This window comes from Amblyraja radiata, chromosome 27 (assembly GCF_010909765.2).
Source record: "Amblyraja radiata isolate CabotCenter1 chromosome 27, sAmbRad1.1.pri, whole genome shotgun sequence".
NCBI classification, from domain to species: domain Eukaryota; kingdom Metazoa; phylum Chordata; class Chondrichthyes; order Rajiformes; family Rajidae; genus Amblyraja; species Amblyraja radiata.
In genome coordinates this window covers 24,204,585-24,227,025 of record NC_045982.1, presented here as the reverse complement: position 1 = coordinate 24,227,025, position 22,441 = coordinate 24,204,585, and the positions used below count along the sequence as shown (strand labels likewise).

The window sequence follows — 22,441 nt, the reverse complement described above, 5'->3', positions numbered from 1 at the left end:
TCCATCCGGTGAAGCTGTTTCACCGGGGACATTCCCAACCCATTAGCAGGCAGCCACAATGGGTGCTGCCTCTCTCCCTGCTCCTGCCCAATGGGACTGGAACACCATGCAGGGTCCCGGCTTGATCTGTACAGGTGGCGGGGCCAATCACCACCTTCCCTTAAAGATGTGACATGGCCAATCGGCATCTCCCCCTTCAGTGCGGGTTGGATGTGGTGAGGTCCAATCAGCATCTCCCTTTCAATGGGATGTGAATGGGTCCAATCAGCATCCCCCCTTTTGCAAGCATGTGACAGGACCAATCAGCATCTCCCCTTCATTGGGGGTTGAATGTGATGGGGACCAATCACCATTCTCCCTTTGGCAAGGGTGTGAGGACCAATCAGCACCTCCACTTTGGTGGGTATGCGATGGACCAATCAGCACCTCCCTTCCAGCGGTTTACCATTGCTCATTGGCACCGAAGGTGTTGCCAGCAGCCAGTATATAGGCAACTATTTCACCGCGTGACAGGGTCCCTACTGCTGTTGCCATGGCCACAATGAGCTGGAGATGTTGGTCACCATGCCTGCAGGGCCGGTGATGGGGGGGGCTGACCAACTGCTGGTGGGCAATGCTGACGGGACCAACCTCAGCCGGCTGGTGGTTCTCGGCGAGTAGACCCATCGCCGCCTGGCCCTCCGTGTCGATTTCGCCGCGCTCCTCCACCAATTTCATCTCGATGAGTCGGCAGTCGAGGTAGAGAGAGGCCACGCTGTCCTGTATTCTGACCACCAGCTTGTGCCAGCGGAGATCAAAGAGGGCAGCCATGCCCTGGCCACCGAACACCCAGCGCAACTGCTCTTGGAACCGGCCCTGGGCCTGGAACTCCACCGTCTTGTCCCTCCCGTCGACACCGATCGAAAACTGAGAACAACAGGGAGAAAAGCCAGTAACAACTGAGACAGTATCTTCACCACAGACCGCAGGAGAGGGCGGAAGTATCTGTCCCGGACTAGACCTCTGTGTCTCCAGCCGCACAGTGGTGCAGTGGTAGAGTTGCGGCAGAGCGTAAGATGTACAGGTTTGTAGGTTAATTGGCTTCGGTAAAGATTGTAAGTAGTCCCTAGTGTGTAGAATAGTGCTACTGTATGGGGTGATCGTTGGTCGGTGGACTTGGTGGGCTGAAGAGCCTGTTTCCATGCTGTATCTCTAAACTAAACTAAACTAAGTCTAGGATCAAGCAAGGTCTCAACTCTTCTCTCAAACGGATCAAATGGGATTTCAAACCAAACCATTGACTGCACACTCAATGCTATGCCATGGGAGTGGGTGGTGCAGAAGCTGAGACATCTCCCAATCCTCCTTCACACCAAAACCAGGAGACCATCACCGAGAGTAAATGGGCAATTGGCTTGGTAAAATTGTAAATTGTCCCTAGTGTGTGTAGGTTAGTGTGCAGGAATTGCTGGTCAGTGTGGGTTCGGTGGGCCGAAGAGCCTTTTTCTGCGCTGTATCTCTAAACTAAGCTAAAACAAAACTCTCCCTTCATCCCCAGCTCCCTGTCCCCAGCCCCTTGTGTCCCCAACCCCTTGTGTCCCCAACCCCCAGCGTCCCCATCCCCCCGCGTCCCCAGTTCCCTGTGTCCCCAGCTCCCGCGCCCCAGCTTCCTCTGTCCCCAGCACCCTGTTCCCAAGCCCCCTGTGTCCCCAACCCCCTACTCCCCCCCGTCCCCAGCCCCCCGCGCTCCAGCTCCGCCTGTTCCCAGCTCCCCCCATCCCCAGCCTTGTGCCAGTCCGGCTCAGAAGGCTCTCCCTCAGGGCTCGGAGCACGGTCCAGTGCAAGGCCGACCCACCTGCGTTCGGCCCTGGGAGTCGGTGATTTTCACCAGGTACCAGCTCTCCTTCAGTGTCCTCTTCTTCATCAGCAGCGTGGCCAGGAAGGTGAAGTCCCTGGGCAGCCCCTTGGGGAACACCTGGCTGAAAGACAGGACAGACGTGGGTCAATGCACGGAACGGCGCAGAGTCGCGTCCCCCACACAACACACTGATCCTCCACGACCCCTGACCCACGACCCGGACTCCCCGACATCCCCCCCCATCCAAGACCCCTGACCCCCACCTTTGACCGCTGACCCCCAACCTCGTACTTCCCACCCCCAGCCCCGTCCCCTACGACCAGATGCAGCCGCAGAGTGAGTTATCCTCTCCACAACCTGCCTTCCCAGATTCCCATACAGACCAGACCTCCCACCATTGACCATCGACACTTCATGCTGTTTCTGTAAAGCAGCCAACATAATCAAAGACTTGTCCCTTACCCCCCCCGCCCCCCCGCCATTCCTTCTTCTTCCCGCTCACATCCGGCAGAAGATACAGAAGCTTGAAAGTGCACCACCAGACTCGGGAACAGCTTCTTCCCCTCTGATATCAGGCTCTTGAATGGTCCTTCAATAATCTATGGTATTGTCCAGTTCACTTCTACCCCATTAAGGACATTAGACTATGTCTATGGAACTGAGGCACTCAAAAGCTGAGAACTATATTCTGCACTCTGTATCTTCATCTTTGCTCTACCAATTGCATTTGAGTTTGACTTGATTGTATGTATGGATAATACATCTGAACTGTTTGGGTCACATGCAAAACAAAGCTTTTCACTGTAGCTCAATACGTGACAGTAGTAAACCTGAACCTAAACCCAATCTGGCGAAAGACCTGACCTCCAGAGCTGGAGCCAGATGTTGACCAACAGCTGTTTGGTCATTCTTTCATCCTTTCCTCTTTCTGGCCTGGAGTTGGAGGTGTTACACAACATTGAGCTGTTTTGGCTCTTTTTCAGACTTAGCTAAGAAAAATAAATACCAGAGCTGCATACCAGGTTTATGATGTAATATCAGTGATTCACAAACTATGCAACAAGTTGGAAAATTGAGACCAATGAGAGGTTCAATGCAACGGGAAGGCTGGAGTTCCCCAATATCCCCGGGCAGTTCGAAGGTCACTTCATTGGTTGGTTGAAAGATGGATTGAAAGATACAGCATGGAAATAGGCCCTTCAGCCCATCGAGTCCATGCCGATTATCGATCACCCATTCACAATAGTTCTATGTTATCCCACTTTCGCTTCCACTCCCTTCACACCAGGGGCAATTTACACATAGACAGCACATGGTCAGGATCAGCAGCAGGTAGGCAGCTGCTCTACGCTGTGACTCAAAGCCACCCTTAAAAACGTGTCCCACTGCAAGACACCAGGAAGTTTACAGAAATAACAAGACTCAGCTCAAAGTTACTGCACCCCAGGTAGAATCACACCTTCAGGGACTGTACTCCGGGTAGAGTCACACCTTCAGGGACTGTACTCCGGATAGAGTCACACCTTCAGGGACTGTGCCCCAGGTAGAGTCAGCACTCCCACCACTGGAAGAGTACTTTTTCTGGACAAGTATTTTTGTTGCAATGAGCTGGAAGCGCTGCAGACATTGCAGAAATGCAAACAGGAAGCCCAATGTTATTGGACATGAACGATAAACACCTCAGCTGACAGCTGGATCAGGAACGATTCTTTGCGTTGGCTACACCTCACCCTTTCCTCCCACCTCCCCCATCATCTCACTGGGGATACGTCTCTGGATTTAAGCTAAAAAAGTCTCTGCTTCAATTGTTTAAAACCTTCACTCTCTTTTCCCAGAGAATTGAACCCATCAGAACATTTTTCCCAGGGTGGTAGGTCAAAGACCAAAGGTGATAGCTTTAAGGTGAGAGGGGCAATGTCTCTCAAGGTGAGAGGGGCACATTCTTTAAGGTGAGGGGAGCACACTCAATGTCCTGCCACTGGTGTAAATGCTACAGAGATGCACCTAAGCTCAGCGTTCTCCACTGGCTGGCACACAGCGGGTAGGCACTGACCACCCTCGGCAGAACAGTTGATCCAGCCCCACCTGCCTCAGCGACAGCCCCCTCAGTGTCCAGAGAGGCCGGCAGAACTCCCCAGGGTTACAGGGACCTCTGGGGAGATGCTGCTAGATGGGGCTCAAGTCTCCCCAGGGTTAGAGTGGACTAAATGGAAGGTCACTGCCACAGATCTCCTCAATCCAACCATTGTCTCCGTCAGCTCCTGATAAACCACCGTTAGATCTCATACCAGAGTCACCCCTTCCCACCCTATGGCTGCTAGCACTTACTCCGTGGCTCTGACCAGGGACACATTTCCTAATCTCACAATCAACGATCCTGTCGGACTTCGGATTTTCTTCAGTGCTGGCGTCTTAAAGAGAGAGAATCTCCTGAGTAAATTAAAGCCTGCAAGCCAAAGAAGAAGAGTCAGTGTCCATATGTATCTCCAGACCCAAAATGTCATCTGTCCGTTCCCTCCACAGATGCTGCCTGACCCGTTGAGTTCCAACACCTGTAGTTCCTTGTGTCTCTCCGTAGATTCTAGTGGTTACCTGCTCTTCTCCCTCAGTCCCATCCAGATGTTGGCCAGGGACCACTGACCATTGGTCCCGGCCCATCTGCAGGACTGTTGCCTGCCAGATGTTGCGTGGACATCCCGAAGAAGGATGTGGTCAAACGACCAAACCCTAACCCCATACATCAGCTGTCAACCCAGCTGTGGTGGAACAGCTGGCCTTCTGAACAGCTGGATCTGCCTCCTCCCAGTTGCATGCTTCCCGCCGATGTGGTGACGGCTGTAAACATTGGGTCCCGTCATGCACTCTTTGTTGACCCCCACAGGGGGCGGTATGGAGGCCTCAGCAGAGCCCAGGTTCACCGGGTTTGCTTTAATGCAGATCCTCAGGACCTCATGAAATGGGACCCGATACCAGTGGAGAGACTGATGACAAGGCGGTAGTCGAGGTGGGCGCAGAAGATGGGGGGAGAAGATGGTTATAGGAGGCAAGGAGTTTGAGGGTGAGTTGATGGGTTTAAGGGTGAGATGAGGTGAGGGGTTTGTGGTTAGATGAGATGAGGGGCTAGAGGGTGAGGGGCTAGGGGGCGCGGAGTAAGGGGTGAGGGGTTAGGGGGCGAGGGGCTAGGGGGCGAGGGGTTTGGGGATGAGGGCTGGAGTTAGCGTTTGCCCAGCCCAAACCTTGCCTTACATTGTGCCCAAGAATTCAGCAGAGAGGGCTGCAGCAAAGGTCACAGACAGACAGAGCACGTGATTCTGCGCTGAGAGAGTCTACCTGAAACGTTAACGAATTGCTCCTGGTGTCGTGATTTCCATCCATCGTGGTGGACACGTGGGCACGGAACATCTGGAAAGGGAAGGTCCATCAGACATTAGCTCATCAGACATTAGACAGCAGACAGTGCAGTAACAGTGCCACGTGGGGAAGCACGGAGTCCCTGCATGTCTCAATGCACATCAGGCCGTTAGGTACAATAGAAATGGAAGATACAATGACAATTTCAATTTAAGTACAAAAGGCAACAAGCAGCGGGTAGAACTGCTGCCACACAGCGACAGAGACACCTGGTTCGATCCTGACCTCGGGTGCTGTCTGTGTCATGTTCTCCGTGTGACCAGGCGGGCTATCTCCGGGTGCTCCAGTTTCCTCCCACATCCCAAAGATATGCCGGTTTGCCCCTCCCCAGTAATAAACACCGCCCCTCTCCGGCCATAAAGTTCCAGGACAAGATTTGAAACCATGGACCAGGTCCCGAGCTCAGGAGTCAGCTCTCTGGGGCAGGCGTCGATGGTGGAGATCACCGCAGTGTTTGAAGGTCAGACAGAGGAAGATAACTGGAGACCAGTCCGAGGGTGTCCCACCGCACTGTCGGGGTACAGGCCTTACCTCTGCGCCTTGCCAGCACCTCCGTGCTCGACTGCTCCGCTGTGACAGACGCCCACAGGACGGCAAACCAAAGTGTCCACATGTCTGCCCCTCACCAACGCTCACACATCACCTGGAAGAGAACAACAAAGAGATCACCATCATCCCCCAGACACTGCCCCATGGGGTACTCCCCCTCACCCCCACCTCCTCACTTCTTCTCCCAGTTTGTCCATAAGGGGCCACCCTTACCCTATCTTTACTGAGTCTTTATTCCCAGGACAAACACGTCGAACAAAGTAGAACAAAGGCATCCACCATCGACGCCTGCCCCAGAGAGCTGACTCCTGAGCTCGGGACCTGGTCCATGGTTTCAAGTCTTGTCCTGGAACTTTATGGCCGGAGAGGGGCGGTGTTTATTACTGGGGTGGGGCAAACCGGCATATCTTTGGGATGTGGGAGGCATGTAAGTTAATTGGCTTCTGTAAATTCACCTCAATGTGCAGGATAGAAATAGTTAGTGGGTGATCACTTGTCGGCGTGAACTCGGGAAACAAAGGGGCTGTATCCATGCTGGAGATAAGGTAAACTAAAATAAACATGGAACATGGAAGTGCAGCACAGTGCCCTTCAGCCCACAATGTCTGTGCCGAACATGATGCTAAGTTAAATTGATCTCCTCTGCTTGCACTTGATCCATATCCTTCCATTCCCAGCATATCCAAGTGCCTGTCTAAACCCCTTCTAAATGCCACTATCATATTTAAAAGCTCTGAAAAAAACACTATTAAAATGTTTCCGCTATATATCCTTCATGTAGGACACTTGCTTTCTGTCCCATGAATGACCCAACTTCTCCAAGCCATCTGCATAACTGAGTGAGTGTTAAAGGCTGAAACATTCACCATCATCTTTGACCAGAAGGACTGAGAAGACAATCTCAGCTATGGAGCTGGGCTCCAGAACTACCCGAGTGCGTGCCAAACTGTTCCAGAACAATCACAATCACTGGTAAAATGGAAAATTGCCCAGTTACAGCTGTCCTCTGGACAATTCCAATCTAGCTGAGCAAACGGAGGGGAAGCATCGTCGACTGTGCAATCTACAACACGGACTGATCAATACCTTGCTCACCCAGGTTTGGTTTTGCCAGGGCTCACTCTGCTCCAGAACTCACCACTGCTTTGGTCCACGTACAGGCCACAGAGTAGGAGTCCAGAGATGACAGTGACTGTTTGACACAAAGGCAACTCTTGACCAAGTGTGGTAGTAAAGGACCCTGGTAAAACTGAAGTCAATGGGCATCATGGAGAAAGGACTCCAGTAGTTAGACTTGGATCTACCACAAAGGAAGATGGCTGTTGGAGGTGAGGACATACAGTGGGAGTTCCTCGGGACTGGTTCCCAAGTCAACCACCTTGAGCTGCATCCATAGCCTTCCTTCCATAATATTCGCTGATGGTTGCCCAATATTACAGTCCCAATCCTCAGTGAATGAGGGAACCCACACCCGCAGCAAGATTATCAGTTCAACATCACAATCCGTGCTGGGACGTTGCAAATAACAATCGGACCCCAGAAGTACCAGCAACGACACAGAAACACTGGCCACCTGCACTCACGTCCAATGGCATTTCTATTGCAAAATCCCTCAACATCAATATCTCTGGAGTCATTTGCCACCAAACTACCCCTGGCAGCACATTCCAGGCATCCATCACTCTCTGTGTTAAGAACTTGTCCTGTACATCTCTGTTAAACTTTGTCCATCTCATCTTAAAGCTATGCCCTCTAATCTTTGACAATCCCACCCTGTGGTAAATGTTCTGACAGTTTACCCTTCGATACATCTCATAATTGTATATGCTTCTATCAGTCTCTGGTGCTTCAGAGAAAGCAATTACACTTCTCCTTGTAACTAATACCCCCTATTCGGTCAGCATTCTGGTGAACCTCTTCTGCACCCTCACCAAAGCCTCTACATCCTCCCAGTAATAGGGTGACCAGAACGTCATGCAATATTCCACATGCGACCCAACCAAAGTCCTGTAAAGCTGCATCGAGACTTCCTGATTCTTACACCCAATGCCCCAACTAATGAAGGCAAACATACTATACGCCTTCTTAACCACTATGCCCTTTAACATAGAACTAGTGTGAATGGGTGAACAGTGATCTGCGTGGGCTGAAGGGCCTGTTTCCATGCTGTCTTTCAATTCCATCGTAGCCCCATCTCTTGCTGTGACTAAGTGAGCCGCACAGCCACATCAACAATGGCCATGAACAAAAGAGTCCTTGTACTGGACCACCCATGTCGAAGCAATGGTCAAGAAAGCAGACCAATGCCTCTACTTCTTTGGAAGGCTTAGGAAGTTTGGTATGTCCCCTACAACTCTCACCAACCTCTGCAGATGCGTCGTAGAAAGCATTTCATTTGGGATGCATCACGGCATGCTTTGGGAACAGCTCCATCCAAGAACGGAATAAATTGCAGTGAATTGTGGACGCAGCTCAGACCATCACACAAACCAACTTCCCTTCCATTGACTCCATTTACACCACGCAGCATCCGCAAGGCCAACAGCATAACTAAGGCCGAGTCTCACCCCAGTCACTCCCTCGTCTACCCTCTCCCATCAAGAAAGAAGTACAGTGGTGTGAAAAAGCATACCTCCAGATCCAGAGACAGTTTCTTACCAGTTGCTATCAAGTAACTGAACCATCCTACCAACAACTAGAGAGTGGTCCTGAGCTACTATCTACCTCATTAGAGACCTTCAGACTATCTTTAATTGGAATTTACAGGACTTTATCTTGCACTAAACGTTATTCCTTTTATCAGTTATTTGTACACTGTAGACGGCTCGATTGTAATCATGTATAGTATGTCCAGTAACTCTTCAGCAGGCAGCAAAAAGCTTTTCATTGTACAGGTATCTCAGTACAGGTGACAATAAATTAAACTACTCTGTGCTGAGCTGTGCATTGGGAAGTGGCCAGTGGCAGGGGGTCCTCTGGATACAGTGTCACTGCTCTGTCTCAGTCACAGGTATATCTTCAAGCCGCCCCTCCTCAGGCCTTTCCTGGGGCTGGTGATTCACTCCAAGCTGTGGCCTTGGGGCAGAGTGAGGGGGCCAGTGTGGGATCCACAGACACTTCCACAGGAGGAGCAGATGGGGCAAACGGGCTGGGGGTACATGAGGGTAAACACTCCTTCCTCCACTTACTCAGGGCGTCGATTTTCCCCGGGCATAGACACCGGGTTTCCAGCTCCATCCCGCTGCTCCTGCTCCAGTGTCAGCAGAGATTCCCAGGAGTCAGGGGCAGTCACGGTGGCGCATTGGTAGAATTGATGCCTTACAGTGAATGCGGCGCCAGAGACCCGGGTTCGATCCCGATTACGTGTGCTGTCTGAACGGAGTTTGTATGTTCTCCCCGTGACCCGAATGGGTTTTCTCTGAGATCTCGGTTTCCTCCCACACTACAAAGACGTACAGGTTTGTAAATTAATTGGCTTGGTAAATGTAAAAATTGTCCCTAGTGGGTGTAGGATAGTGTTAATGTGCGGGGATCGCCTGTCGGCGTGGACCCGGTGGGGGGGGGGGGGGAGAGGGGGGGGGGAAGGGGGGGGGGGAGAGGGGGGGCATGCAGAAGGGCCTGTTTCCATGCTGTATCTCCAAACTAGACTAAACTAAACACAACCTAGCAGTTTCCAGGGAAACTTTAATTCTATTACCAGCCAAATGGTCCCACACCATCGTAAAATGCTCTGCTTGCATTTCATAAGAGGTGGTTTATTTAAGCCCAAAATAAATCTTCCCTCCTGCGAGAGGGTTGGAAATGCAAACAAGCCAAGCATTCTTATGGTGGTCTGCCGCAGACCCACACTGAGGTAGCCAGCTCTTTGGAGATGTTCAAAGCCTGGCTGGCATCAGGTCCTGACTTGTGGACAGTTGGCATTTCTCCTGGGATGCACCTCAGTGAGATCATTGAGTGAGCTCTCGATAGAGAGATGAAGCACTTCCAGACCAACCCGGGTCAAACATCGAGGAGCCGATCTCCGCCGGCAGATCAGCTCCAAATAACAGCAGCCAACAACGTTGCTTTCTTTGGCTCCCAAAGTTGCCAACTTCTGATTACTTCAAAAGCAAACGTGAAGTAGGGAAGGAGTGGGGTTATGGAATGGGGACGGGGGGGGGGGACGGGGGTAAATTAAGGAGGGGCCAGAAAGAAAATAAGGTGGGAGATCGAATGAGAGGCTGGAAAAGGATGGGAGAAAGGGGGGGGGGGGGGGGAGGGAGATTGGGGAGAGTGGGAAAGGAGGATGGGTGGGGGACAGACACTGGGGTGATGAGAGGAAGGAAGGTAGGGAAGGGAGGTGAGGCTGATGGCGACGGGACGTCCTAGTGCACACAGATCGTGTGTGTCTCAGTTTTAAATGTCAGACCTTGGTTTGACACTAAAAGAACTTCCATTCACTGTACAAAAGAACAAAGTGCTGGAGGAACTCAGTGGTTCCGGCAGCATCTGTGGAGGGAATAGACAGGTAACGTTTTGGGTCAGGATCATTCTTCTGACATGGAGCAGGGGGGTGTGAAAGATGGAAAAGAGAGGTGGGGGTGGGACAAAGACCAGCGAGTGATAGGTGGATACAGGTGAGTGGGTGTGATTGGCAGATGGCTGGAGTATGTGACGAAGGCTGGAGGTGAAAAGCAGATGAAATGGTGTCAGAAAAATGATATGTAGAGCCGGATGTGGGCTTTAGGAATGGGGTTGGGGAGATGGGGCAGAGGGGTGGGATAGTGGAAGAAATGGGTGCACAATTGTTTGGGTTAATTGCAGAGAAGAGAAGGAGTTAGGGGTAAGTTAGGGAATAAAGAAGGGTATGACCAAAACGTTATCTGTCCATTCCCTTTGCAGATGCTGCCTGACCTGCTGAATGCCCAGTTATTTTAAGCCATGCTGTCTGGCATTTTGCCTCTAGTACAGATACTACTGTAAGCCATAAGCATCAGTGCAGGCAATTAGAACATAGAACAGTACAGAGCAGCAACAGGCCCTACAGCCCACAATGTCTAGGCTAAACACGATGCCAAGATAAACTAACCTCCTCTACCTGCACGTGGTCCATGTCCCTCCATGCCCTGCATACTCATGTGCCTATCTAAAAGCATCTTACATGCCACTATCATATCTGCCTTGACCACCACTCCTGGCAGCGCATTCCAGGCCCCCACCACTTCCTGTGAAAAGCTTTGCTCCTCTCACCTTAAGCTCTGCCCTCTAGGCCTTGACATTTCCACCCTTGGAGAAAGATACTGCACAGAGGCTGCCCATTGCTGCCTTAAAGGGCTGGAGGCCCAGGTTCGATCCTGACTACAGGTGCTGTCTGTACAGAGTTTGTGCGTTCTCCCTGTGACTGCGTGGGTTTTCTCCAGGTGCTCCGGTTTCCTCCAACATTCCAAAGACATGCAGGTTTGTAGGTAAATTGTCCCTAGTGTGTAGGAAAGAACTAGCGGGTGATTGCTGGTCGGCACGGACTCAGTGGGTTGATGGGCCTGGGCTGCTGGGCACGTACTTCAAATTGTGATTTCAACACATGCACAACACTAGGTTTTGAGGCAGAGCAGTGGGCAGCAGATGCAGGGTGCACTGTGGCAGCTGTCCACGGTTCACCGTAGGTAACGGGCCCTGTCTCTCCCCAAGCACTGCCTGGGATCAGGATCACTGCTGGGAGGGTGCATTGTTCTTGTGCCTATAGTTGGGGGTTCCTCCCACATCCACCTCCCCCTCCCCCTCCCCTTACCTTCCCCCTCCCCCTCCCTGTCACTGCCTTCAAAATCCCTCCTTCGCCCGAGTTTCACGTCCTGACTGCGTCTTAAGGGCCTGTCCCACATTTGCGCGTCATGCAGGTGGCGCGCAAAGATTTTGTACATCCCAAAATCCTGGGACGCCGCGCGCGACCGCAAGTCACTGCCTACATCACGTAATGCGCACCATGCGTACGTAATGCGCACCATGCGTGCATCAAGTGCGCGTCACGACACGTGTGTCGTGTGTCGTGATGTGTAAATGGTGTCGCGTAAATGACGCGCAAATGACGCCCAAGTGGGACCGGCCCTTTACAGACTGCAGCGCTACAAGACATTGGTTTGGCCACATTTGGAGTATTGTGTGCAGTTTCAGTCGCCGTGTTACTGGAAAGCTGTGGAGACTTTGCAGGGGATGCAGAAGTGGTTTACCCGAATAAGGCCTGGATTAGAGGGCATTAGGTATAAGAAGAGGTTGACAAACTTGGATTGTTTTCTCTGCAACATTGAAAGTTATGAGGCATGCAGCATATACAGTCAAAACACTTTTCCTAAGGATGGAAGTGTTAAAGACGAGAAGGCATAGCTTTATGGTGAGAGGAACAAAGTTTAAAGGAAATGTGCAGGGCAGGTTTTTTTTTAAAACACAGTATCATGGTACCTGGAACATGCAACTAATCCCCTCTGCCTGTACGTGATCCATATTCCTTAATTTCTTATCCATGTCGAGTGGTGGTTGAGGCAGATATGATAGTGACGTTTAAGAGGCTTCTAGATAGGCACATGGATATGCTGGGAATGGAGGAGTATGGATCACGTGCAGGCAGAGAAGATCAGTTTAACTTGGCATCATGTTCAGCACAGACATTGTGGGCCAAAGGGCCTGTTCCAGTTTTGTACAGTTCTATGTTCTATATAAACCCACCCAGTATCTGCTGCACACTGTGGCCCAAACAGAATCCCCTTTAGTAACACTTGCAAATCAAAGCAAGCGTCACGTGAAGAGGAAACTCTCCCCGACGCCCAGCGACATACAGCACTTAGTTTGGGTTCTGCAGCTCACAGAAATTAGTACTTTTGCAACAACTGGTGATGGCTTTCCAAGTCCTCATTATTCCCGGGGTTTTTCCCAATTAAACTCTATTAGTTCCTACGCTCGAGTGTTAATTAACTTTTATTCATAGCAGATGGTTTTCCTCTGCCACCATGACCATGGACTTTCATCTTCTAAGAGCGCCGGGACCCACACTGGGGCTGGTGAGTGCACTGCCAGGCAGAGGGTGCGGGTAAACATACAGCCGTTAATTCCCCCGAATGTGAGCCTGTCCAGCAAAGCTGGGGTAGGGGGGTGGGGGGGAACATAAGGGGCTGCAGGGAGATGAATGGGGAACAGGAGCTTCATAGAACTCAGCTGAGTGCGGCAATGAAACAGGCCCTCGGCCCACAATGTCCGTGTCAAATATGATGCCAAGTTAAACTAATCTCCTCTGCCCGCACGGAATCCATATCCTTCCATTCCCTGCATATCCATGTGTCTAAAAGTTTCTTAAACACCACTACTGTATCTGTCTCCGCCACTCTCTGTATAAAAAACCTTGCCCCACACATCTCCATTAAACTTTGCCTCTCTCACCTTAAACCTATAGTCTCTGGCATTACCACCCCGGGAAAAGAGATGTAATGCTGAGTCAGGCTTTATAAAGTGCTGGTCAGACTGCATGTGGAGTATTGTGAGCAATTTTGGGCCCTATGTCTGAGGATGTGCTGGGGCTGGAGAGGAACCAGAAGACGTTTATGAGAATGATCCCAGGAATGAGTGTTTGACGGCGCTGGGCCTCTACTCGCTGGAGTTTAAAAGGAATTTGAAAATTGCTGAATAGTGAAAGGCTGAGATAGAGTAGTTCTGGAGAGGATGATTCTACTAGCGGGAGAGTCTTGGACCAGAGGTCATAGCCTCAGAATAAAAGAAGGTTCTTTAGGAAGGAGATGAGGAAGAATGTCTTTAATCAAAGGGTGGTGAATCTGTGGAATTCATTGCCACAAAAGGCTGTGGAGGCCTAGTCAATGGATATGTTTAAGGCAGAGATAGATAGATTTTTGATTAGTAGGGGTGTCATGGGGATTTGGGGTGAAGGCAGGAGAATGGGGTTAAGAGGGAAAAATAGATCAGCCCTGATTGAATGGCGGAGTAGACTCGATGGGCCGAATGGCATAATTCTGCTCCTATCACATGAACATGACCTAATGAAAAAAGTTCCAATTGTCTACCCTATCTATGCCTCTCATAATTTAATATAATTGATTAGGTCTCTCCTTAGCCTCCGGTTTTCCAGAGAAAATAATTCAAGTTTGTCCAACTTCTTGCAGCTAATCCCTTCTAATCCTGAAATAACTCTGGTAAACCTCTTCTGCACCCCTTCAGAGCCAGCCTAGTCTCGTTGGGCCTCTTTGGTGTCAAGGGAATAAGAGAAATATGGTGAACTAACTAGAAACCCTCAGCAGAAGAACAAAAAAAGGCTGAAGTGGTGACCTGGATTTTGCAGGAGTCAAAAGAGATTTATTCTCCCCTGCCGAGTCACAAGGCACTAGATCTGGGGGCAAGAGAACGTCAGCAAGCAACATTGAGGGAGAGCTGCCGCGGCAGAGGTGCCGACTCTCAGATGAGGCGTGAAGCCAAGTGCTGGCAGTCGTGCACTGGGCAGTAAACTCGGCCCATCTAGTCTACTCCGCCATTCAATCATGGCTGATCTATTTTTCCCTCTTAACCCCATTCTCCTGCCTTCACCCCAAATCCCTCTTCCTGGACACAATCACTGGAAGAGCAGAGAGAGCTCCCGGTTTATCCTGGCTGCCATCGTCCATTGTCAATTATCTGGTCATTCCTGTAGGAAGGAACTGCAATGCTGATTTAAACTTAGAAGTTAGACACAAAATGCTGGAGTAATTCAGTGGGACAGGCAGAAACAATGGAGAGAAGGAATAGGTGACGTTTCGGGTCGAGACCCTTCTTCAGACTGGACTGAAGAAAGGTCTTGACCCGAAACATCACCCATTCCATCTATCCAGAGATGCTGCCTGTCTCGCTGAATTCTGTGGCTTCAGCATTTTGTGTCTACCTGGTCATTTCTATTTGCTTTACATAGGGAATTAGAGATGGAGAGAGGCAAGGACTATGGGGTAAGATCAGGGGGATGGGCCAGTGGTGTGCAGCAGGTTCAGAGGCATCTCCCATGACCTGAAGATCCTTTGTCCTGAAATGCCCCAGCTTCACTGGATGTGGGAGCTGACTCAGTGCAGACTGTTCACCACACTTTCCTCAGTACAACAGTGGTTGATGTTTTATCTGTGAAAGGCTTGAGAGTATTCTGGGGTTGTGGTAAACTAGAAACGAGTTTCATCTTGCTCTGCCCTGGGCTACAAAGTAGTTTGCATTAATGATTGTGTGGTGAAAATATTTGCGTAGCTGGGTTCCATTAATGAAAGATTTACTGTTTTGCCAACTGATAAAACCAGGATATCATCAAGAGTCAGGTTCAAGTTCACCAGTGGGGAACCATGCGTCAAAGTGGCTTTATTCTCTGGGGAAGGTTGATCGATGGTCAGCGTGGAGTCTGTGGGCCGAAGGGCCTGTTTCCAGGCTGTATCTCTAAAACTCAAAAAACTAAAACCCGGCTATTAAATGCAAGGTTTAGATTTTAGAAATGCAGCATGGAAACTGGCCCAACAAGTCCGCGCTAACCAGTGATCATCCCGTACACTAACACCATCCTACACATGATGGACAATTTTGCAATTTTCACCAAAGCCAATTAACCTACAAACCTGTACGTCTTTGGAGTGTGTGAGGAAACCAGAGCACCCGGAGAAAAACCACGCAGTCACAGGGAGAACATACAAACTTTGTATAGACAGCACCCGTAGTCAAGATCGAACCCGGGTCTCTGGCGCTGTAAGGCAGCAACTCTACCGCTGCGCCACCGTGCTGCCCTTGAAGTCCATCAGCAAGAGACCAGGCATCATATTGGCCAGTGGTCTCTGGGAACCAAGTGGAAATCTTACATTAGTCATTAGGAAAAGCGGTGCAGGAAGCCAATGAGTTTCCTCGCGGGATTGTTGGGACGGTTTGCCCTTTCAACCCTTCCAGTGATTTTAAACCAGATCGGACTCCACAAATTTACAATGGTCCCAGTGGGCAAGCACAATGTTTACCCTGGGCATATCTGTGAGATCACAGACACCAATGAGCAGTTTATTATAAGGTACCCCCCCTGAGCAACAAATCACAGTGGTAGGAAATCAGAGCCTCGGATATTGTCAAGAACACTATCGAGCGACGTTCCATTCTGTAATGTTTAAGAAGGAACTGCAGATGCTGGAAAATCAAAGGTACACAAAAATGCTGGAGAAACTCAGCGGGTGCAGCAGCATCTATGGAGCGAAGGAGATAGGCAACGTTTCGGCCCGAAACGTTGCCTATCTCCTTCGCACCATAGCTGCTGCTGCACCCGCTGAGTTTCTCCAGCATTTTTGTGTACCTTTCATTCTGTAATCACTGGAACACAAGAGTAAACACTGACACACTCCCATGTACATAGCTTAAGGGACACCCACTAAAATTAACAGACCTTCACATCCCCTTGTACAATCCCGTGCACTCTCTGAACCCATCATCATTGCTGCAAACTAGCCGTCACACTCTGAGTCACCGACCCGCTCTGAACAATCACACGTGTAGACAATGCCTCGGGCTACGTCAACACAAATGCCTGAGCACAAGGAATGAATCTGCAGAAGTGCATGCGTCGCAAGCTTACACATTGTGGGGGGAGATGCAGACATTATTGCGAGTGTTTTCTTTAGTGCGACGCTCAAGTATCCTGGTCAAGGTGGACAGGTTGCTTTTTTAAGGCTATGATGTCTGATATTTTGCACATTATTAGAGAATTGGGCAAGTTTAGTTTAGTTTAGTTTACATACAGCGTGGAAACAGGCTCTTCGGCCCACCGATTCCGCGCCGACCAGCGATCCCAGCATTAGCCCTGTCCCACGGTGCGAGTTCATTCCAAGAGCTCTCCCGAGTTTAAAAAAAATCAAACTCGTGGTAAGCACGGAGAATGAATGTAGCGGGTAGGTCGGAGCTCGGGGACGTCTCTTAGCGCTAACGGCAGGTACTCGGGAAGACTCGCTAACGGCAGGGAAGTATGGGAAGACTCGTGAAGATTTTTCAACATGATGAAAAATGGCCATGAGAGCCCCGTGTACCGATGAGTGGCCATTACCGTAAATCTCCGAGTTCGAATCAGGGCAAACTCGGGAGAACTCTTGGAATTAACTCGTACCCTGGGACAGGGGTTTGACACCATAATATATTTAGCACAAAAGCTTACAGACTGAGTAAGCATGGGTAGAAAGGTCAACTTAGTGAAGGTAACCCACATCAGGAGAGGCAATAAATAGATTTAGGAAGTGTTTAGATTGCAAATTATAACCAGCTGAAGTAAAGATAAACATAGGAGGTTGTAAACCAGCTGAGGGCAATAAAACATCTAGAGATAGGAGAGATTATTTAATCCATTTGTCAGACAAGTGGGACAATGGTTTTCTACATAACAGGGAATAAAAGTTTAAAGATAAGTCTGGGGAAAAAACAAGGATGAAAGACGGCAGAGGAACTGATGAATTATGTTAAAAAAAGTAAAATCCATATGTAACATGTCATCGGGTATAAAAAACCCCGTGGGTGCTGTGAATTGGGTTCTCACTATATACTATGCCAGCCTTGAATAAACCCACTTGTTTGAGAATCTCAGCACTGTTGTATGAGATGTTCTTTGTGTCTCTCCTATTCTGAGATGTAATGAAGATAGCGACTGAAGAGGCCACAGGCAAACTGAAGGAACAGCACCTCATATTCCACTTGCGTAGCTTATAGCTGACGGTATGAACATTGAATTCTCTAATTTTATCTAACTGTCAACCCCTCCTAACACAACCCCCCCCTCCCCTTTCTGTTCTCCCCCCTCGTGTTCCACCCAAATTCACATCTATTTCTCCCCTCCCACTCCCACCTACATTCCTTCCTTTAGCTTGACAAAACCTCCAATCCTTGTCTCACACCAACTGTCAATTAATCTCAAGAATTCCACAGACTCACAACTCACCGTGTGAAAAAGTGTTTCCTCATCTCTGTTCTAAATGGCTTAACCATTATTCTTAAACTGTGCCCCTCACCCCCCCCCCCCCCCCCCCCCCCCTGACCCCACATGTTTCCTGCCTCTAGCATGTCCAAACCTTTAATAATCCTACATGTTTCAATAAGATATCCTCTCATCCTTCTAAATTCCAGAGTATACAAGCTCCATTCTCTCAGCATATGACAGTCCCGCCAATCCGGGGAATTAACCTTGTGAATCTACGCTGCATTCCCTCAATAGCAAGAATGTCCTTCCTCAAATTTGGAGACCAAAACAGCACACAATACTCCAGGTGTGGTCTCACTGGAGCCCTGTACAACTGCAGAAGGACCTCTTTGCTCCTATACTCAACTCCTCTTGTTATGAAGGCCAACATGTCATTCACTTTCTTCACTGCTCCCAAAATGTTACTTTGCAAGTTGAATCAGTAGTAAGGAAGGCTAATACAATGGTCGCATTCATTTTGAGAGGGCTACAATACAAAATCAGGATGAAATGCCGAGGCTTTATAAGGTACTGATCAGATTGCATTTGGAGTATTGTGAGCAGTTTTGGATGTGCTGCCATTGGAGCGGGTCCAAAGGAGGTTTACGAGAATGATCCTAGCAATGATTGAGTTAACATATGATGAGCGTTTGAAGGCACTGAGTCTGTATTCACTGGAGGTTAGAAGGATGAGGGGGAACCTTACTGAAACGTACTGAATAGTGGAAGGCCTCAATAGAATGAAAGTGGAGAGAATGGTTCTGCTAGGTGGAGAAAGCCTCAGAATAAAAGAAAGTACCTTTAGAAAGGAGATGAGAAGGAATTTCTTTAGTCAGAGGGTGGTGAATCTGTGGAACTCGTTGCCACAGAAGGCTGTGGGGGGCCAAGGTAATGGATATTTTTAAGGCGGAGATTGACAGATTTGTGATTAGTATTGTTGTCAGGTGTTATGGGGTGATGTAAGGAGGATGGAGTTGAGGGAAAGATAGATCAGCCATGATTGAATGGCGGAGAAGACTTGATGGGCCGAATAACCTTATTCTGCACCTACAACTTATGAACTTGTTCTCCAGAGATGCTGACTGACCCGCTGGGTTACTCCAGCACTTTGGTATTTTTAGCTTCGCACTACCGGTTGTACTTGTGTTGGGCTTGATTGTATTCGTGTATGGTGTCATCTGATTTGACTGGATTACTCGCAAACCAAAAGCTTATCACTGTACATCGGTACGCGTGACAATAAGAAACCAATACTAAAGTCTCAGGGTTACGATTCAAACAGCACAGGAACCCAGTCTGAGGCACATTTTAATGAAGTCCAGCTCTGATTCTACTCTGCCGCCCAAACATTTTTACTTCAAATAGATCATTCTCTTTAGAAAGTCTCTGCTGAATCTGCATCCACCTCTTTCCAGAGGTCCCATCAGCACAGACCATATCCAAAGCATTACTCAATCACCCTTCTTATCCCCGGGTCTTCTAGTTACCAACCTCCTGTCAGAGCAAGGAACTGCAGATGCTGGTACACAAAAAAGGGACACATAATGCTGGAGTAATAGCCCTGTCCCACGGTACGAGTTCATTCCAAGAGCTCTCCCGAGTTTTAAATAAATCAAACTCGTGGTAAGCACGGAGAATGAACGTAGCGGGTACATTGGAGCTCGGGGACGTCTCTTAGCGGCTCGTAACGCTAACGGCAGGTACTCGGGAAGACTCGCTAACGGCAGGCAAGCACGGGAAGACTCGTGAAAATTTTTCAACGTTGAAAAATGTCCACGAGAGCCCCGAATACCGATTACCGTAAATCTTCGCGTTCGAATCAGGGCAAACTCGGGAGAACTCTTGGAATGAACTCGTACTGTGGGACAGGGCATTAAGGCAGCAAGTCAGCAAGCATCTCTGGAGAACAAGGTAAGGTGATGTTTGGGTCGACACACTTTTTGTAAGCCAGCATCTGCAGTTCCATATTTCCATATATTTGATTGCTCCACTACAAAATCCCCTGGAGGTAATCCTACTTAGAAGACGTTCTTCTCCTACCTCTGACCCTCTCCCACTGCTTTCCCTCTTTGATTCTTGCTGCTCTCCTACTCAACGACCATGTTCTGACCCAGACTCGCTACCACAGGGATGCTGCCTGACATGCTGACTTACTCCAGCACTTTGTGTCTTTTTTTAAACAGAATGCTGCCTAGAGGGTATAAGCTACAAGGAGAGTTCATAGGTTCTAGGAGCAGATTTATGCCATTCGGCCCATCAAGTCCACTCCGCCAGGTTGGACAAACTTGGATTATTTTCTCTAAAGCGTTGAAGGATGAGGGGAAAGCTGAGAGAAATATATGAAGTTATCAGAGGCATAGATAGGGTAGATAGTCAGAACCTCTTCCCCTGGGTGGAAATGTCAAAGTCCAGAGGGCATAGGTTTAAGGTGAGAGTGGGAATTTTTAAGGAGTTGTGCAGGGCAAGTTCTTTACACAGAGAGTGGATGGTGGCTGGAACGGGCTTCTATGGGTGGTGGTGGAGGCAGATACATTAGTGGTATTTAAGAGGCTTATAGATAGGCACATGTATATGCAGGGAATTGAGGGATATGGATCAAGAGCAGGCAGAGAAGATTACTTTAACTTGGCATCATGTTTGGATCAGACTTTGTGGACTGACATGCAAATCCTGTGCTGTTCTACGTTCTAGTTCCAGAGAAGAAGTGCAAGGTCTGCAATGAGGTGGGTTGGAAGATCAGATGATACCCAAGCTTATGGGAGAACCATACTCTGTAAATGGAGGGGAGAAAGATGTTCCCAAGTCTGGTGGAACGTGATTTCCTGCATTCCCTGGGACCTCCCAATGCCCAGACCCTGGGACACACTGGGGGAACCCTGCATGGTCGCTTGCTGCCGACCAGTAGCTGCCACTGAGAGGCACTGTGCAGCTCAACAAACCAACATACCCTACGCCCTCGCCCTGGGCACTTAACACACTCTCTCCCACACTGGCACAGCTCTGCCAGACATGGGGGGGGGGGGGGGGGGGGGGGATTGGTTGTGGTGGGGGGGGGAGGGACGATGACAGGTATCAGGGACAAGGTCCATACATGATTGCAACCCTCTCCTCACTCCCAGGTGCTCAGGCTTATGGCCAGAACTGACCCCTGGAAATGGGGGGATTCCTGCCTCTTCCCCTCCCCTCCAGTTCTATCATATACCCTCCAGCCCGCACATCTCCAGCCCCCCTCCCTTAACCTCCAACCACTTCCCTCACCTTCTGCCCCTCTCCCCTTCCCATCCTGCCCCCTCCCCATTGCCAGTCACTGTATCCCCACCCACCTCGACCCCCTACCTCCAGTTCCTCTCGGGACCCCCCGCCCGTGTATGGAGGGGTGTCTTCAAGCACCCAGGGCGTGGGTCAGGGGTGTGCCAACTCACCTTGGCTGCGGGCCAGAGTTGCTCCGGGCTGGGCTCTCTGTCGCCGGCGGCTCGCTCCTTGCACCGTCCCGTTACACCACGGTCCCCGATCAGCAGCTGGCTGGCTGTGTTCCGAGCTGCAGACCCCCTCGTCTCTCTCTCCCGGCCGCTCGGTCCGTCAGGCAGTGCTGGGCGCGGTGCTGGGTCGTGCAGGAACGCCGAGCCGCTCCCGATCCAAGAGCAGAGCGAACGTGGATATAGTTGGACAGTATCCACGGAGCTGGAGCTGGAGTCGGCAGCCGAGCGCAGGCACTGACGAGAGGGGGCATGTCCCAACTCACATCTGGTTTCAAGATCGACTTGGCGGAATGATTTTCAAAAATGCGTTGGAGGCAGGAGGGGAGGGGGTGGCTTAGTGCAATGTTGAACTATGGTGGTCTTCACTGCCGATCCACACCCTGGTGACAGAGGAGACCCTTGGTGTCCCCACGCCAGTGTGGGCTACAGATGACCTCCTCGTCTTGTGGGTCTTTGCAAAGGTCGCCAGCTGTTTCTGATCAGGTGCCGATAAATCCAAAAGTAACAGTTCAGTTTCATTCATTGTCACGTGTACCGAGCTACAGTGAAAAGCTTTTGTTGCGTGTTAAGCAGTCAGCAGATAGACAATACATGTTTACAATCGATCCGTCTACAGTGTATAGATACATGATATGGGCATAACGTCTAGTGCAAGGTGAAGTCAGCAAAGTCTGATCAGGGACATTATAGAGGGACAGGACATCAGAGGTAGATAGTAGTTCAGCACTGCTCTCTGGTTGTGGTACTATGATTCAGTTGCCTGATAACAGCTGGCTGGATACTGCCCCCAAATGTGGTGGTGTGCGTTTTCACGCTTCTATACCTTTTGCCGATGGGAGAGGCCAGAAGAGGGTGGCCAGGGTGCGACTCGTCCTTGGTTATGCTGCTGGCCTTGCTGAGACAGCATGAGGTATAAATCATGTCAATAGAAGGGAGGCTGGTTTGTGTGATGGTCTGGGCTGCATCCACAATTCGCTGAAATTTCTTGCTGTCTTGGATGGAGTTGTTCCCAAACCGTGTTGTGATGCATCCTGATAAAATGGTTTCGATGGTGCATCTGTAGAAGTTGGTGAGAGGTGTAGGGAACATGCCAAACTTCCTAAGTAGAGGCGTTGTTCTGCTTTCTTGGTTGTTGCTTCAATGTGGGTGGTCCAGGAGAAGTTATTGGTGATATTGACTCCTAGGAAAAGAAACACACAAAGTGCTGGTGTAACT

General features: G+C 49.8%; 1 protein-coding gene across 5 annotated transcripts in view; it reads right to left on the bottom strand.

Moving 5' to 3' along the window:
• The window catches only part of LOC116988568 (collagen alpha-1(XVI) chain-like), a 127,078-nt gene extending 105,418 nt beyond the window's left edge, over positions 1 to 21,660 (bottom strand). For all 5 annotated transcript variants that reach the window (XM_033045403.1, XM_033045404.1, XM_033045405.1 and 2 more), the window contains exons 1-6: positions 21,170 to 21,660; positions 5,780 to 5,891; positions 5,168 to 5,239; positions 4,166 to 4,283; positions 1,835 to 1,958; positions 631 to 906 (exon numbers count right to left, since the gene is read on the bottom strand). In XM_033045403.1, coding sequence (XP_032901294.1) covers positions 631 to 906; positions 1,835 to 1,958; positions 4,166 to 4,283; positions 5,168 to 5,239; positions 5,780 to 5,861 — 672 coding nt within the window. In that variant the 5' untranslated portion in view covers positions 5,862 to 5,891; positions 21,170 to 21,660. The remainder of the gene's footprint in view (positions 1 to 630; positions 907 to 1,834; positions 1,959 to 4,165; positions 4,284 to 5,167; positions 5,240 to 5,779; positions 5,892 to 21,169) is intronic.
• Positions 21,661 to 22,441: the final 781 nt, after the last annotated feature.